This window comes from Spermophilus citellus, assembly GCF_964194105.1.
Source record: "Spermophilus citellus genome assembly, chromosome: 6".
NCBI classification, from domain to species: domain Eukaryota; kingdom Metazoa; phylum Chordata; class Mammalia; order Rodentia; family Sciuridae; genus Spermophilus; species Spermophilus citellus.
This window is the reverse complement of record NC_138187.1, coordinates 116,658,022-116,675,244: the sequence shown is the minus strand read 5'-3', so window position 1 is coordinate 116,675,244 and position 17,223 is coordinate 116,658,022. Positions and strand designations below refer to the sequence as shown.

At 38.6% G+C, this 17,223-nt stretch overlaps 1 protein-coding gene across 4 annotated transcripts in view; it reads left to right on the top strand.

Annotated features, from left to right (window-relative positions):
• MARK1 (microtubule affinity regulating kinase 1) overlaps positions 1-17,223 on the top strand; it is a 137,776-nt gene that overhangs the window by 111,204 nt on the left and 9,349 nt on the right. For all 4 annotated transcript variants that reach the window (XM_081299134.1, XM_081299136.1, XM_081299135.1 and 1 more), the window contains 5 exons: positions 2,138-2,291; positions 2,594-2,787; positions 13,428-13,528; positions 14,801-14,965; positions 16,220-16,471. In XM_081299134.1, coding sequence (XP_081155260.1) covers positions 2,138-2,291; positions 2,594-2,787; positions 13,428-13,528; positions 14,801-14,965; positions 16,220-16,471 — 866 coding nt within the window. The remainder of the gene's footprint in view (positions 1-2,137; positions 2,292-2,593; positions 2,788-13,427; positions 13,529-14,800; positions 14,966-16,219; positions 16,472-17,223) is intronic.

Genomic DNA, 17,223 nt, shown 5'->3' with positions numbered 1-17,223 from the left:
ACAATATGATACAGTGTGGTAGGTGTTCGGATGCTCTGGGAGCTATAGGAGGATAGGCACCTACAACAGGCTAGGTGAGGTCTGTCAAGGTGTTCTACTGAGATGGAGGATGTAAGAATAATAGTACTTGGCAACCAGTTGGAATAAAGAATAAGAGTCCCTCATATTTCTTATTTCCTCAGTATGGATGACTGGTTGTATAAGGTGCATTTGCCAAGATAGGAAAGCTATGGATTCTAGGGGAAATATGGGAAGTCTGGGATGGTTGAATTGGAGATTTCTCTTGGAGCTGTATAATAGATATTCATATGTAAAGATCTGGATCTGCAGGAAAAGATTCAAGTAGAATTAACAGATTTTGGAGTCATCATCTGAGGAACACATGTTGCATGCACTAGTGTGTCAGGTACTGTTCTAAAGGATTTAACAAGAATTCATCTAATTCTCTCAATGAACGCCCCAAGAAGGTGCTATACTGGAGGAGAAGAATCTTCAGTGGGAATACTGATAGCTAGGAAGTGGTGTCTAAGAAGCCAGGTCAAGAGAATTTTAAGTGGGAATAGCACAAAAGATTTTTTTTTTCTGGATTCTTAACTGTTTCTACTTAGATTTTTAAATTTTAGTCCTGAGATCTTTTGATTTTCTTATTAATTTAAATACAAAGGAAGCATAAATTTTATAAGTATACAGTCCACCCCGCCTGTGAGTTAAAATGAAGTATGAATTGTATTGAATATAAACTAATGAAGCTATTGTGAGAGTAAGCCTGAACTTAAGAGCCAGGTTTACCTTCCCTACCCACACAGCATCTCTGTCACATAGACAATTTAATTTTCTATGCCTCAGTTTCCTTATCTACAAAGTGAAAATAAGAATAGTACTTACCTCTTAGGGTCATTGTGAGAATATAAAAAATTAACACTTAGAATAGTTGCTGGCAGATTACTGTGTGCTCCATTTTAGCTAATATTTGTCATGATTACCACCATCATTAATCTGCCATTTGTTATTAGTTTCATCTACATATGAATTTAAATTTCACATTGGAATGTCAGTGATGCAGTGTTTTAGCGAGCTCTTTTACTGCTGTGACCAAAAGACCTGACAAGAACAATTTTGGAGGAGAAAATGTTTATTTGGTGCTCACATGGTTTCAGAGGTGTTAGTTCATATAAAGCTAGCTTCATTGCTCTGGGCTGGAGGTGAGGCAGAACATCATGGCAGAAGGGCATGTCAGAGGAAGACATCTCAGGACATTGCACCAGGAAGCAGAGAGAGACTTCTCTCACCAAGGACAAAATATAAACCCCAAAGACATGCCCCTTCTCCTCTAGCCACACCCTACCTGCCTATAGTTACCACCCAGTTAATGCCTATCAAGGGATTAATGCTCTGGTTAGGTTACACCTCTTATAACCCAATCATTTCACCTCTAAACTTTCTTGCATTGACTTATGCATGAGCTTTGGGGGAAAACTCATGTCTTAAACATTCAGCCAAAAATTTGCTGGCATCAGATCTCTGTGTTACAGAGAGAGAAGTAGTGTATCAACCCCCAAGCTTAGTTCTAAGTAGAAGTAATTTCCTGTTCAGAGCCAATAAATCAAATTTTGTTTTGTAAGTGAGGAGGGAAAAAAAGTAATTTAATCTTTGTTCAAAATGTAAAACAAATGTAGATATTTTAATACAGTCTTTGTATATGTGTATGCATATATATATATATATATATATATATATATATATATATGTACATGTATTTACTTATATAGGTGCATATGTGTTTAAAGATTTAGATTTTATCCCTTGACTCTTAACTTCACTTTTTCCATCTAGAAAGTTTAGGGTAATACATTATAGGTTTGTTGTAATGATTAAGTGACAGGTATAAGTGAAAAGCTAGGACAGTGTCTAGTATATAATTACCATATTATTTGATATTTTGACTAAACTAAGGATACAGGTACTCATGGGAGCAAATTATATCCACTTCCCTCCAACTCAAGATTCTATATCTTGAGCTACCTTCCTTTTCTAATTACCCCTTATATAGCTTTGAATCATTTAGAAAATCAAGAGTGCATTTTGTTTGTCTAAACATTTTCCTGTTTTAAAAGTCTGGTGGTCTTTCTTCTTGTAGTTCGAAGGCAGTGAATCGCTATCCAGTGGAAACCTGTGTCAGAGGTCCCGGCCCAGTAGTGACCTAAACAACAGCACTCTTCAGTCCCCTGCTCACCTGAAGGTCCAGCGAAGCATCTCAGCAAATCAGAAGCAGCGGCGTTTTAGTGATCATGGTGGGGGAACAAGTAAAATAAGTGAAAACATGAGCTGGTCTTACCCACACTCATGTATTTTAAGTATTATATAGTCACATCTTCATGGATTGTATCATGTAGTTCTCACAGATTTACATTATTGAATGATAATCAGGAACCCTTTTGCAGGAACTGATCAGATTCTTTAATTGAATAGTCTAATCTCTGTTCAGAGTATAAACCACAGATATTTTTATTGTAGAGTTCTTATTTGTGAGAAAATATGCCAGTTGTCTTTTTATCTAATTATGCTGTTTTGTTTTGTTTTGTGTTTATTACAGCTGGTCCATCCATTCCCCCTGCCGTATCATACACTAAAAGGCCTCAGGCTAACAGTGTAGAAAGTGAACAGAAAGAGGAGTGGGACAAAGATGTGGCTCGTAAACTTGGCAGCACCACAGTTGGATCAAAAAGCGAGATGACTGCAAGCCCACTTGTGGGTCCAGAGAGGAAAAAATCTTCAACTATTCCAAGCGTGAGTAAATATCCTGTTATATTGCAATTTGTTGAATGTATTTATTATCAGTTTTTTGTAAAATGTTTATCTTTTGTGTTTTGAAATGTTTCAAAATGAATCATAATTTGAAAACTGGAAAGGGAGCCATGCTTCTCATAAATGCAAATTAAGAAAACAACTAGCTGGACACAGTGGCAAGCAACAGTAATCCAAGCAACTTGGGAGGCTGAGGTAGGAGGATGGTAAGTTCAAGGCCAATCTCAGCAATTTGGCGAGGTCTTAAGCAACGTAAAAAGACCCTGCCTCAAAATAAAAAGGACTGAAAATGTGGCTCAATGGTAAAGCACCTCTGGGTTCAATTTCCAGTACCAATAGATAGATAGATAGATGGATGGATGGATATAGATAGAACAATCAAAAGAATTCTTCATGTAACAGCCTTAGCACAAAATGGTACATTAACCTTCCTGCTTTGTTTTTCCTGTTTGTAATATTGTCTTAATGTTACATTGGTGCATTTAATCTTACATTTACAAATAAACTGTTCAATTGAAGTAGATTCAGTTAATGATTTATAAAGTTACCTCATGTTACTCACTGAAGCTGCATACTATAGAAATTATACAATGATAACTAGAAGACAGACTGAGATGCCCCCTTGTAAGGCAACAGGGAAGAATAAAGAGAAAATATAAAAGAACACTTAAGACTGGAGGGAGCATTTAGATAATAAGGGGGCTTTTTGGGAGTGGGTACAGGGGATTGAACTGAGGGACACTCGACCTCTGAGCCACATTGCCAGCCCTATTTTGTATTTTATTTAGAGACAGGGTCTCACTGAGTTGCTTAGTACCTCACTTCTGCTGAGGCTGGCTTTGAACTCAAGTTCCTTCTCTCTCATTCTCCTGAGCAGCACCGTTGGGATTACAGGTGTTTAAAAACTGCCAGTTTTTAGCTGCCCCAAAAGACTAAGATATGAACTCTCAGTAAAAAGTAACTTTGAAATGAAGAAAGAAATTACTTCTTTCTGGGAGACTCGGAAAAATTGAGACTGCAATAGTGATTATAATATATTGTATATAAAAGTTATGACAATTATGTAAAATATAATCTCTTTACTACAAAATAAACCCAAATAAGTCTTTTACATGATTGGTTTCTGCCTTGGAGAAGTTACCAAATTGGAGTTCAAGGAAGGGTAGTTTCCATGTGCCCCAAATTATCAACAGAAAAGTCTTTCCTGCTTAGCAGTCACTAGATAGAGCTTTGTTATTTGAAATAGGAAGGTCAACCTGTAAAAAAGTCAATTTTATATGGTACCTATGTCAGATGGAATCAGTGAGACTTTTTCTTCCCTTTGTTTTTAAATATTTTTTTTAGTTTTTGATGGGTTTTTATTTTATTTATACATATGTGGTGCTGAGAATCGAACCCAGTGCCTCACTCATGCTAGGCAAGCGCTCTACCACTGAGCCACAACCCCAGCCCAGTGAGACTTTTTCTATAACTTTTGCTAATTATACGCTAAGTTCCCCTGTGAATTGCAGCTTGGGCAGATTGGCTGCCACACTTGGGCATCACTGGCACCATGAGGCTCAAGGCAAGGGAGATAACAGAAGAGCAGGACTCATTAGCACTACTTGGAAGGAAATGCCATTCACCATCACACAATGAGAAGGAAAGACACATCATTGAGAACAGTCAGAAACATCTCAGAGACTTCCAAAGGATGGATGGCCACACAATTTGATGTTTATTCAAACTCAGATAACTCATAATGAGTTGCCAAAATAATAAAAATGTCAAAAGCTAATATTCTTACATTGGTACTTTTGGTGCCCATGGTGTGACTGATGTAGCCTGTTAGTAACCTATGTGCAGTTTTAATAATTTTTCATAATTGTCCTCTGTTTTCATTATTATTTCTAGGGTTTTTCCTCTAGATTTTAAGTTTTCAGGGAACTCTATACAATTTAACCTCCTCAATAGCTTATAGAAGCAAAGTAGAAAATAATTTAAAAGGGCTGGGGATGTGGCTCAAGCGGTAGTGCGCTCGCCTGGCATGCTTGCGGCCCAGGTTCGATCTTCAGCACCACATACAAATAAAGATGTTGTGTCCACCGAAAAACTAAAAAATAAATATTAAAAAACTCACTCTCTCTCTTTTTAAAAAAATAAGTAAATAAATAATTTAAAAGCTCAAAACCTAGAAATCTATTGGTCAAAATAAAATATGGTTCATCTGCAAAGCTGCATACTCTGAAGCCATAAAACTTTTTATCACTTAACATAGATAGAAATTAATGACCTGTTAAATGAGAATGCAGTAATGAAATGACATGTTTCAAAATATGAAGTGCAGATTGTATTTCTAGTTTTTTTAAGAGCTGTAATGCAAATTAGTTTCATAATGGATCTCTCTGTTTCTTTTCTTTTGGTTAATATAGACAAAGTCTAAAAAAAATTTTAAGTAATCTTAGCCTCCTTTGCTAACATACTTTTATAGTTTTTAATTTATATTTTTTTATCTAGAATGACAAAACTTATTCTGCCTAGGAACCTGCACTATTGAAAAGGTTTAAATCTGCACTTCCACAAATTCTTGTCATTCTCCCAACTGAATTCAAGCAGTTGTCTATGGATTTTCTAGCCCCAATTATTAAACAAATTTTATGTTAATTGTGTATTTTAAAGAATAGTGAAAGGTAGATTATCTAAAAATAGGGAAGACTTTTTCTGTTGGAGTAAGAGTAAAACAAGACTTTTATCCCTTTTGAAAATTATTTTTGTATATTTTACTACTGGTAACTAATAGTCAAGGTTTTGGCAGGCATGGCAATGGGGTTATAGGGCAAGGGTTATATGTGTGGAGAATTATCCATCTGTCTATTTCTTTTTGCTTATTTTTTTTTATTGTTAGTCGTTCAAAACATTACATAGTTCTTAATATATCATATTTCACAGTTTGATTCAAGTGGGTTATGAACTCCCATTTTTACCCCGTATATATATTTCTGTATCACATCAGTTACACTTCCATTGATTTACATATTGCCATTCTAGTGTCTGATGTATTCTGCTGTCTATCCTATTCTCTACTATCCCCCCTCCCCTCCCCTCCCCTCCCCTCCCCTCCCCATTTCTCTCTCTACCCCCTCTACTGTAAATCATTTCTTCCACTTGTATTATTCTTCTCTTACCCCTCATTTCCTCTTATATGTAATTTTGTAAAACCCTGAGGATCACCTTCCATTTCCATGTGATTTCCCTTCTCACTCCCTTTCCCTCCCACCTCTCATCCCTGTTTAATGTTAATCTTCTTCTCAAGCTCTTCGTCCCTACCCTGTCCTTGGTTACTCCCCTTATATCAAAGCAGTCATTTGGCATTTGTTTTTTAAGGATTGGCTAGCTTCACTTAGCATGATCTGCTCTAATGCCATCCATTTCCCTCCAAATTCTATGATTTTGTCATTTTTTAATGCAGAGTAATACTCCATTGTGTATAAATGCCACATTTTTTTTATCCATTCATCTATTGAACGGCATCTAGGTTGGTTCCACAATCTTACTGTCGTGAATTGTGCTGCTATGAACATCGATGTAGCAGTGTCCCTGTAGCATGCTCTTATTAGGTCTTTAGGGAATAGACCAAGAAGGGGAATAGCTGGGTCAAATGGTGGTTCCATTCCCAGCTTTCCAAGAAATCTCCATACTGCTTTCCAAATTGGCTGCACCAATTTGCAGTCCCACCAACAATGAACAAGTGTACCCTTTTCCCCGCATCCTCTCCAGCACTTGTTGTTGTTGGACTTCATAATGGCTGCCAATCTTACTGGAGTGAGATGGTATCTTAGGGTGGTTTTGATTTGCATTTCTCTGACTGCTAGCGATGGTGAGCATTTTTTCATGTACTTATTAATTGATTGTATGTCCTCCTCTGGGAAGTGTCTGTTCAGGTCCTTGGCCCATTTGTTGATTGGGTTATTTGTTATCTTATTGTCTAATTTTTTGAGTTCTTTGTATACTCTGGATATTAGGGCTCTATCTGAAGTGTGTGGAGTAAAGATTTGTTTCCAGGATGTAGGCTCCCTGTTTACCTCTCTTATTGTTTCTTTTGCTGAGAAAAAACTTTTTAGTTTGAGTAAGTCCCATTTGTTGATTCTACTTGTTAACTCTTGTGCTATGGGTGTCCTATTGAGGAATTTGGAGCCCGACTCCACAGTATGTAGATCATAGCCAACTTTTTCTTCTATCAGACGCAGAGTCTCTGATTTAATATCAAGCTCCTTGATCCATTTTGAGTTAACTTTTGTGCATGGCGAGAGAAAGGGATTCAGTTTCATTTTGATGCAAATGGATTTCCAGTTTTCCCAGCACCATTTGTTGAAGATGCTATCCTTCCTCCATTGCATGCTTTTAGCCCCTTTATCAAATATAAGATAGTTGTAGTTTTGTGGATTGGTTACTGTGTCCTGTATTCTGTACCATTGGTCCACCCACCTGTTTTGGTACCAGTACCATGCTGTTTTTGTTACTATTGCTCTGTAGTATAGTTTGAAGTCTGGTATCGCTATACTACCTGATTCACACTTCCTGCTTAGCATTGTTTTTGCTATTCTGGGTCTTTTATTATTCCATATGAATTTCATGATTGTTTTATCTATTTCTACAAGAAATGCTGTTGGGATTTTGATTGGCATTGCATTGAACTTATAGAGAACTTTTGGTAATATCGCCATTTTGATGATGTTAGTTCTGCCTATCCATGAACAGGGTATATTTTTCCATCTTCTAAGGTCTTCTTCTATATCTCTCTTTAGGGTTCTGTAGTTTTCATTGTATAAGTCTTTCACCTCTTTTGTTAGGTTGATTCCCAAGTATTTTATTTTTTGGGGGGATATTGTGAATGGAGTAGTTGTCCTCATTTTCGTTTCAGAGGATTTGTCGCTGATATACAGGAATGCATTTGATTTATGCGTGTTGATTTTATATCCTGCCACTTTGCTGAATTCATTTATTAGCTCTAATAGTTTCTTTGTAGACCCTTTTGGGTCTGCTAGGTATAGAATCATGTCATCTGCAAATAGTGATAATTTAAGTTCTTCTTTTCCTATTTTTATGCCTTTAATTTCTTTCGTCTGTCTAATTGCTCTGACCAGTGTTTCGAGGACTATGTTGAACAGAAGTGGTGAGAGAGGGCATCCCTGTCTTGTACCAGATCTTAGAGGGAATGCCTTCAATTTTTCTCCATTCAGAATGATGCTGGCCTGTGGCTTATCATAGATTGCTTTTACAATGTTGAGGTATGATCCTGTTATCCCTAATTTTTCTAGAGTTTTGAACATAAAGGGATGCTGTACTTTGTCGAATGCTTTTTCTGCATCTATCGAGATGATCATATGGTTCTTATTTTTAAGTCTATTGATGTGGTGAATAACATTTATTGATTTCCGTATATTGAACCAGCCTTGCATCCCAGGGATGAATCCTACTTGATCATGGTGTATAATTTTTTTGATATGTTTTTGAATCCGATTCGCCAGAATTTTATTGAGGATTTTTGCATCTAGGTTCATTAGAGATATTGGTCTGTAGTTTTCTTTCTTTGAAGTGTCTCTGTCTGGTTTAGGCATCAGGGTGATGTTGGCCTCGTAGAATGTATTTGGAAGTTCTCCCTCTTTTTCTATTTCCTGAAATAGCTTGAAAAGTATTGGTGTTAGTTCCTCTTTAAAGGTTTTGTAAAACTCTGCTGAATACCCATCCGGTCCTGGGCTTTTCTTAGTTGGTAGTCTTTTGATGGTTTCTTCTATTTCCTCTATTGTTATTGGTCTGTTTAGGTTATCTATATCCTCCTGACTCAATCTGGGCAGATCATATGACTTAAGAAATTTATCGATGCCTTCACTATCTTCTATTTTATTGGAGTATAAGGATTCAAAATAATTTCTGATTATCTTCTGTATTTCTGAAGTGTCTGTTGTGATATTGCCTTTTTCATCCCGTATGCTAGTAATTTGAGTTCTCTCTCTTCTCTTCGTTAGCATGGCTAAGGGTCTGTCGATTTTATTTATTTTTTCAAAGAACCAACTTTTAGTTTTGTCAATTTTTTCAATTGTTTCTTTTGTTTCAATTTCATTAATTTCAGCTCTGATTTTAATTATTTCTTGCCTTCTACTTCTTTTGCTGTTGTTTTTTTCTTCTTTTTCTAGGATTTTGAGATGAAGTATGAGATCATTTATTTGTTGGTTTTTTCTTTTTTTAAGGAATGAACTCCAAGCAATGAATTTTCCTCTTAGAACTGCTTTCTATGTGTCCCATAGATTTCGATATGTTGTGTCTGTGTTTTCATTTAACTCTAAGAAGTTTTTAATTTCCTCCTTGATGTCTTCTAAAACCCATTGATCATTCAGTAACCTATTGTTCATTCTCCAAGTGATGCATGATTTTTTCTTCCTTCTTTTATCGTTGATTTTCAGTTTCATTCCATTATGATCAGATAGGATGCATGGTATTATCTCTACTCCTTTATATTGTCTAAGAGTTGCCCTGTGACATAATATATGATCTATTTTTGAGAAGGATCCTTGTGCTGCTGAGAAAAAAGTGTAACTGCTTGATGTTGGGTGGTATATTCTATATGTGTCAATTAAGTCTAGGTTGTTAATTGTGTTATTGAGTTCTATAGTTTCCTTATTTAACTTTTGTTTGGAAGATCTGTCCAGTGGTGAAAGAGGTGTGTTGAAGTCGCCCATGATTATTGTATGGTGGTCTATTAGACTCTTGAACTTGAGAAGAGTTTGCTTGACGAACATAGCTGCACCATTGTTTGGGGCATATATATTTATGATTGTTATGTCTTGTTGGTGTATGGTTCCCTTGAGCAGTATGCAGTGTCCCTCTTTATCCCTTTTGATTAACTTTGGCTTGAAATCTATTTTATTAGATATGAGTATGGACACTCCTGCTTGTTTCCGCAGTCCATATGAGTGGTATGATTTTTCCCAACCTTTCACCTTCAGTCTATGTATATCTTTTCCTATCAAATGCATCTCCTGTAGGCAGCATATTGTTAGGTCTTGTTTTGTGATCCATTCAACTAGCCTGTGTCTCTTAATTGGTGAGTTTAAGCCATTAACATTTAGGGTTATTATTGAGATATGGTTTGTTCTTCCAGCCATATTTGTTTATTAATGTTACTAAACCTGATTTGTTTTCCTCTTTGATTACTTTCCCCCCTTTACTGTCCTACCTCCCACTGTTGGTTTTCATTGTTATTTTCCATTTCCTCTTCCTGTAATGTTTTGCCAAGGATTTTTTGAAGAGATGGTTTTCTAGCTGCGAATTCTTTTAACTTTTGTTTATCGTGGAAGGTTTTAATTTCATCTTCCATCCTGAAGCTTAATTTCGCCGGATACACGATTCTTGGTTGGAACCCATTCTCTTTCAGTGTTTGAAATATGTTATTCCAGGATCTTCTAGCTTTCTGTCTGTGTTGAGAGATCAGCTGATATCCTGATTGGTTTACCCCTAAATGAAATCTGCTTCCTTTCTCTTGTAGCTTTTAAAATTCTCTCCTTATTCTGTATGTTGGGCATCTTCATTATAATGTGTCTAGGTGTGGATCTCTTATGATTTTGCACATTCGGCGTCCTGTAGGCTTTTAGGATTTGGGATTCTGTCTCATTCTTCAAGTCTGGGAAGTTTTCTCGTATTATTTCATTGAATAGATTGTTTATTCTTTCGGTTTGGAGCTCTGTGCCTTCCTGTATCCCAATGACTCTTAAGTTTGGTCTTTTAATGTTACCCATATTTCTTGGATGTTCTGCTCATGGTTTCTTAGCAGTCTTGCTGAACTGTCTATGTTCTTTTCAAGTTGAAATACTTTGTCTTCATTGTCTGATGTTCTATCTTCTAAGTGATCTACTCTGCTGGTAGTATTCTCAATTGAGTTTTTAAGGTGGTTTATTGCTTCCTGCATTTCTAGGATTTCTATTTGTTTGTTTTTTATTACCTCTATCTCCCTGTGTAATTGATCTTTTACTTCCTGGATTTGTTTATGTAGTGCCTTGTCAAAGTGATCGTTCATTGTCTGATTTTGCTGTCTCATGTCTTCCTTGAGACTCCAGATCATCTGAAGCATGTATATCCTGAACTCTTTTTCTGACATTCCATCTGTTGCAGCTATTACCTCTTCTAAAGTTGAGTTGACCTGCATTGCTTGTGGTCCTTTCTTTCCTTGTCTTTTCATACTGCTCGCGTTTCTTTCTGCTTGGTGAAACTGTTGTGTTTTTGAAAATTTCCCCCTATTTATTTATATTGCTCTTGTATAGTTGGAAAATCTCCCTTGCAGGGCGGGTAGTGGCTGTGATCCTCCTCTAATTAGGGTGATCTGTCTACCACTCTGGTCAGTGGCAGGTCTGCCCACCCTGCGGGCGTGGGTGGCAGCTCTGCTCTGCCCACACTCCAATTGTGGTGACGTAACTACCACGCCTTCAGGTCGTTGGTCCTGATCCGGATGTGGGTGGCGTCTCTGCTCGGCCCCTATTCCAATTGGTGTGACGTGTCTACCACGCTGGCAGGCCTCTAGGCCTGTTCCGCCGGTGGGTCACAGGTCTTCCTACCTTGCAGGCTCGGGCGGCAGTTCTGCTTAGCCCCCACTCCCAACGGGGGTACCTGACTGCCTCTCCAACGGGTCGCTGGGCGCTGGGCCTTTTCCGGACACGGGCGGCGGCTCTGCTCCACCCCCGCTCCGACCAGTGTGACGTGACTGCCTCGGTGCTACGTGTCCACCACGCTGGCAGGCTACCGGGCCTGTCCTGCCAGTGGGACGCAGGTCTGCCTACCTTGCAGGCTCAGACGGCGGCTCTGCACAGCCCCTACTCCAAATGGGGTGACTTGGCTACCACGCCATCGGGTCACTGGTCCTGTTCTAGGCGTGGGCGGCTACTCTCTTCAGCCCCAGCTGCAGTTGGGGTGTCGTGATACCACGCCGGCGGGTCAGTTGGCCTGCTCTGGGCGCAGGCGGCAGCTCCACTCTGCCCCCCTGGCCCCCACAGCACCCAGCAGGACCCGGACCGAGAAGCAGTCACCGCAGGTTCCCCAACCCTGGACCAAAGCTGCTTCGGGAGCCGGAACCCGGCCTCTCCGATCCCGGCTCACCCTCCGCTAGGAGCAGGCTCCAAGGAGCGACCCCTACGGGTTCCCCTGCCCCAGGCCAAAGCAACTCCGGGAGTCAGAGCCCGGCCGCTCCAAGCTCTCTGAGCTCGGTGCACGCTCTGCTGGGAACAGGCTCAAAGACACAGTCCCTGCGGGCTCCCCAGCCCCGGGCCAAAACTGTTCCGGGAGTCAGAACCCAGCCGCCCCGAGCTCAGCGCACGCTCCACTTGGAGCTGGCCTCAACACGCAGTCTCCGCAGGTTCCCCAGCCCTGGGCCAAAGCAGCCCCGGGAACCAGATTCCGGCCGCTCAGAGCCCGGCGCACGCCTTGCCAGGAGCGAGCCCCTAGGAGTATTCTCCTCAGGTTCTCCAGCCCCGAGCCTGAGCGATCTGTCTGCGAGACGCAGGCAAATACCAGCCTGAAATCACCTGTTCCGTAGCTGAATGAGCTGAGATCAGTAGAAAACAGGGATGATTACATCAGCTCTCCAAGATGGCGGCTGCTGTCCTCCTCCATGGTCCGACCGGTGTCGAGAACCGAACTGTACCGCTTCTCTCCTCTGTCTCAAAGCCGGAACTCAGCACTAAGCACGGCCATCGCACCACTGGCAGGAGCCCCCAGAATCCGCATCACTGCACCCCCACTCCGGCACCTCGCCGCTTCCCAGCGCGCACCGCAGACTCCAGCTGCGGGGTGCAACCCTCCGTGCGGAGAAATCGCCCCCATCCGAGCCCCGGCAGCCGAACCTCGCGCGATGAAAATCCGTCCACTAGATTCTGGAGCACCTCAATTTCACTGGAAATTCCCAACAAGATAGCCTTAAGCCGTTTCACCTCGTCTTTCTCCTGCACAGTGACGCGGCGCACTGGGGTGATGCACTCCCTTCGCCGCCATCTTCTCTTTGCTTATTTTTTTTTTCTTCCTTTGGCTTGGCCTGCCTCCTGGCTAAAACCTGAGACCAAAGGAAATATCCTCAAAGTATGACACTGACCCTCTCTGATGGCAGCCTCTGTGAAGAGTGCCTTTAATCTGGAGCTTTATTCTCCTTGCTGGTACCATTGGCTGGGGGTAGATGAGGCTGCAAGTGAAGGCATGGAAGGCATGCCGTCTTTACTACACAGGTTCCTTGAGATTTAGTGGGGAGATAGCACTCCTAGTTACTTGGAGCTGCCTGTACCGATACTCTGCCCTCTCCCCAACACCAGCTCACAAAAGAGGGAGTGAATAAAAACCCAGCCTTTTGTTGCTTCCAAATGACTGCTCACTGCTGCTGTAGGATTGCAATTGTGATAAATTTGCTTTTAGCACTTTGCCTTCTCTCCAAAAATCCAACTATGAGAGAGAAGAAGAGAGGGAGAGGAGATAGAGCATGTTAATATAAAATTCTAAGGAGTTACAACTCTAATATGAATTTTTTCAAATCCTTAGAAGATTAAATATATTTCTTTGACTTTCCACAAATACAGTTATAATTTTAAAATCACTTTTATTCCTTCTTAAAGAACAATGTGTATTCTGGAGGTAGCATGGCAAGAAGGAATACATACGTCTGTGAGAGGACCACAGATCGATACACAGCATTGCAGAATGGAAAGGACAGCAGGTAAGTGTCATAATGCCAAGTAGTAATATTTTTGTCACTATTTTCATAGTGCTTTTGCTGAAGTACCCATAAATAAACACATCAACAGGAAAGGAATACAAAATAGTAAGATTATAACCAAGCATTCTTACTAAGACATCTCCCTTTTATAACAAGAAAATATTTAGGGAAAGCAGGAGATAAATCTCAAAACATATGAATTTCCAGATAATATATGATAGTAGATATTTCCCTGTAACAAAGCAGATCATCTGCTCCTAATCTGTTCCTCATAATTTGAATCTTATCCTCTTGGGCAGCTACTGCTTCCTTCTTCCCTCCTTCCCTTTCTCCTTCCCACCAAGCCATCATTATTATCCAAAAAATAAGGGTTTACTTTACTTTACTTCATCTAAAGAAAATGTGGCCATCCCAACTGATTAGTCAAAACCATGAAATTCTTAGTGTTTTATGTAAAATATGATGAATTGTATTTTTATTATTTTAAGAAATTAACTTCATTTATCATGAGTAGGAAGATTCCTTATTAAAGTAGCTCAAAAAGGTATGGAATCTTTTGCTACTTAAACTAAATTCTGTTTTTAGTTCTACCTCTAGTCATTTCAGTGGAGTGGACAGAAAAAATTCTCACATTTGTTTCTTCTCAATGAATAGGCATGTGAAGTAAGTGTTAATGTAAGACATGAAAAGAAATGTATCTTCCTTGGACATAAGATGATTTAGGATAGACAGTTGGAAATAGATTAATGATTTATTATTTTTCCTATACTAATGTACAGGCCCTAAGTCTACACAGTTAACCTGTTGATTCATGATATGAGCTAAAAGTATTTTGATGATATTTCCAGTGATAGTGGTTTTGGTATAATTAAGCCTTCTTTTATGAATAATTTAGTATAGTGCACCCCACAGCAACACATCACACAAAGTTGTAATTTGGAAGAAGTGAAAAACACCTTTAATCATAATCATTTTATCTAAAAGTGATACAAATACACAAAAATCATTTCATACCTTCTCAGGTTCACATGTATAGAGTAAGAGTATGTGAAATCTTTTCAGTGAAAGATAAATTCTCCCTATATACTTTTAACAAGAATATTGTTCCATTAGTTACTAGTAATACCACTAATGTTAGTTTCTTTCAAGTGTTTCAGTCATGAAAAATGTTAGTCAATTTAGACTTTTCAAAACCTGTTTTTAAATTTTAATAAAGTGCACTTTTTCTTTTTCTCCATTTCCATGGTCTTCTCAACCATTTCATGTTGAAAGCCTTACAGAGATGTCTGCAAGTAGCATATCTTCCACCGGCTCTGCTGTGGCCTCTGCTGTTGCCTCAGCCCGACCCCGCCACCAGAAGTCTATGTCCACTTCTGGTCATCCTATTAAAGTCACACTGCCAACCATTAAAGATGGCTCTGAAGCTTACCGGCCTGGGTAATATCTTGATCACATTTTATCTTCTTTGTTGTTTTACAAAATATAGAGCCATTTGAAAATATATTATAGTCACCATCACAGGACAGTTTTCTGGAAAGACTCACTATGGTGGAGGAAAAGTCTAATTGTAACATGCTTACTATGTACTTTAGCTATTATCAGAAATGTTGCTATATAATTTAAATCATTTTCTAGAGGAATTTTCTTAAAAGTACTTTATTTTAAACCCATCCATGAAGTAAAATAATGCTGCCTAATTTATCATTTAAGTAAATTGAGTTTTTTGCTATTTAAACACCGCCCCCCATTTCCCCGATGCCCCCCCTCCAAAAAAAACAATTAGATAAAGAGTAATAACTAGCTCCTACCAGTTACTTGCTCTTTTTTTTTTTAGTTGTAGTTGGACACAATATCTTTATTTTTTTTTTTATTTACTTAATGTGGTGCTGAGAATTGAACCCAGTGCCTCATACATGCTAGCAAGTACTCTACCACTGAGCCACGACCCCAGCCCTTACTTACTCTTGTATTAATGAAACAAATTAACTCAGAGAACTGTCAGGTATAAACTAAAATTAAAATTAGGTGTCTGTTTTTCTAGTTTTTATCTGTTTTAGAATTTCTCGAATTCAGAACACCTGAATATTTTAACCCTTTGGTAATTAGGTTTTGTTAGTCATGCTGATAGTGCCATATAGCATTATGCTATCACTTACACCTACATTAGAAATAGGAAATGATTTTGTTCAAAGGCTTTTTAATAAACAATAAAATTCATGTTCTACATTTCCAAGTAGATTAAGAGTACAAACTGAGTATTCCTTATCTGAAATTCTTGGGACCAGAAGAGTTTTGGATATTGGATTTCAAATATTTAGATCACAAAGTTTAAATATACACACACACACACACACACACACACACACACACACACATACACACACACATATACATATACATACATACATACATACATACATACATATGTAAATGCAGAACCCTGGTTGGGCATTCCTGATACAAAAAGGCATTTGTCTTTGTGTTTCAGTAGTTTTAATTTTATAAATGTGTTGATTTCACTCTGCAAAGCCATAGTAAATACAGTTAACCCATTTATCACATCTCAACAGTGAATACATAAAATTGAGCAAAAAGAAGTAGCCATAGCCATTTTTATTTTTTCAGTTTTTAGCTAAGTAAAAGCATTCCCTGTCATTATTCTGAATAATACATCTTAATTTGTTCCAACAGTACAACCCAAAGAGTGCCTGCTGCTTCCCCATCTGCTCACAGTATTAGTGCCACCACTCCAGACCGGACCCGCTTTCCCCGAGGGAGTTCAAGCCGAAGCACTTTCCATGGGGAGCAGCTCCGGGAGCGTCGCAGTGCTGCTTATAATGGGCCACCTGCTTCGCCATCCCATGAAACGGGTGCTTTTGCACATGCCAGAAGGGGAACGTCCACTGGTATAATAAGCAAAATCACATCCAAATTCGTTCGCAGGTCAGTACCAATGTACTGTCATGTTTTGTTTCCCGTAGGAATCATGAATAAACTTGGTTTTTTCATTGATCTTTTCAGTGATTTTTTTTTTTCCAGAATGGTTTTATGACATTTCATTAGAGCTGCTCTTTTATAGAAGTTGGAAGAAAAACTTCAGGAAGACATAAAGGCTTTTTCCTTAAGAAAGAAAAAGAAAAGATGGACAAAATGAGGATTTAAAACTTCTATCAAATAGGGTAGAAAAATCAAAAACTTGAGATTGAAAATGTACATTTTAACATAAGAGTGTTTCTTATTTAAAAGGCTTTCAATTTAGAAAAAGGAATCAATTGTGAGCTGATGTGTATCCTTCAAATAATATTTTTTATCTTAAAAATACTTTTTTTTAACTCTTTTTTTTTTGTTGTTGTTGTTGATTCTGAGGATTGAACTCAGGGCCTCACACATGCTAGGCAAGTGCTTTACCACTGAGCCACATCCCCAACCCTTAAAAGTACTTTTCAGTTGCTCACTAATATATAATATGTAGTTTATCTTTTTTTTATAAAAATACTAAATGCTGGAATCACAAATTTCTTATGTAATTTAACCTCATAAAATCTTAACATCACATCAAAATATAGTAAACACAAAATAAATGCATGCATAATAAAATAGTACAGTTAAACTTTTTTTTCAAAAAGCAAGCATATGTGTACAATGCACACCAATTATACAGGTTGCTGAACATATACAGGCTGATATAAATTTGA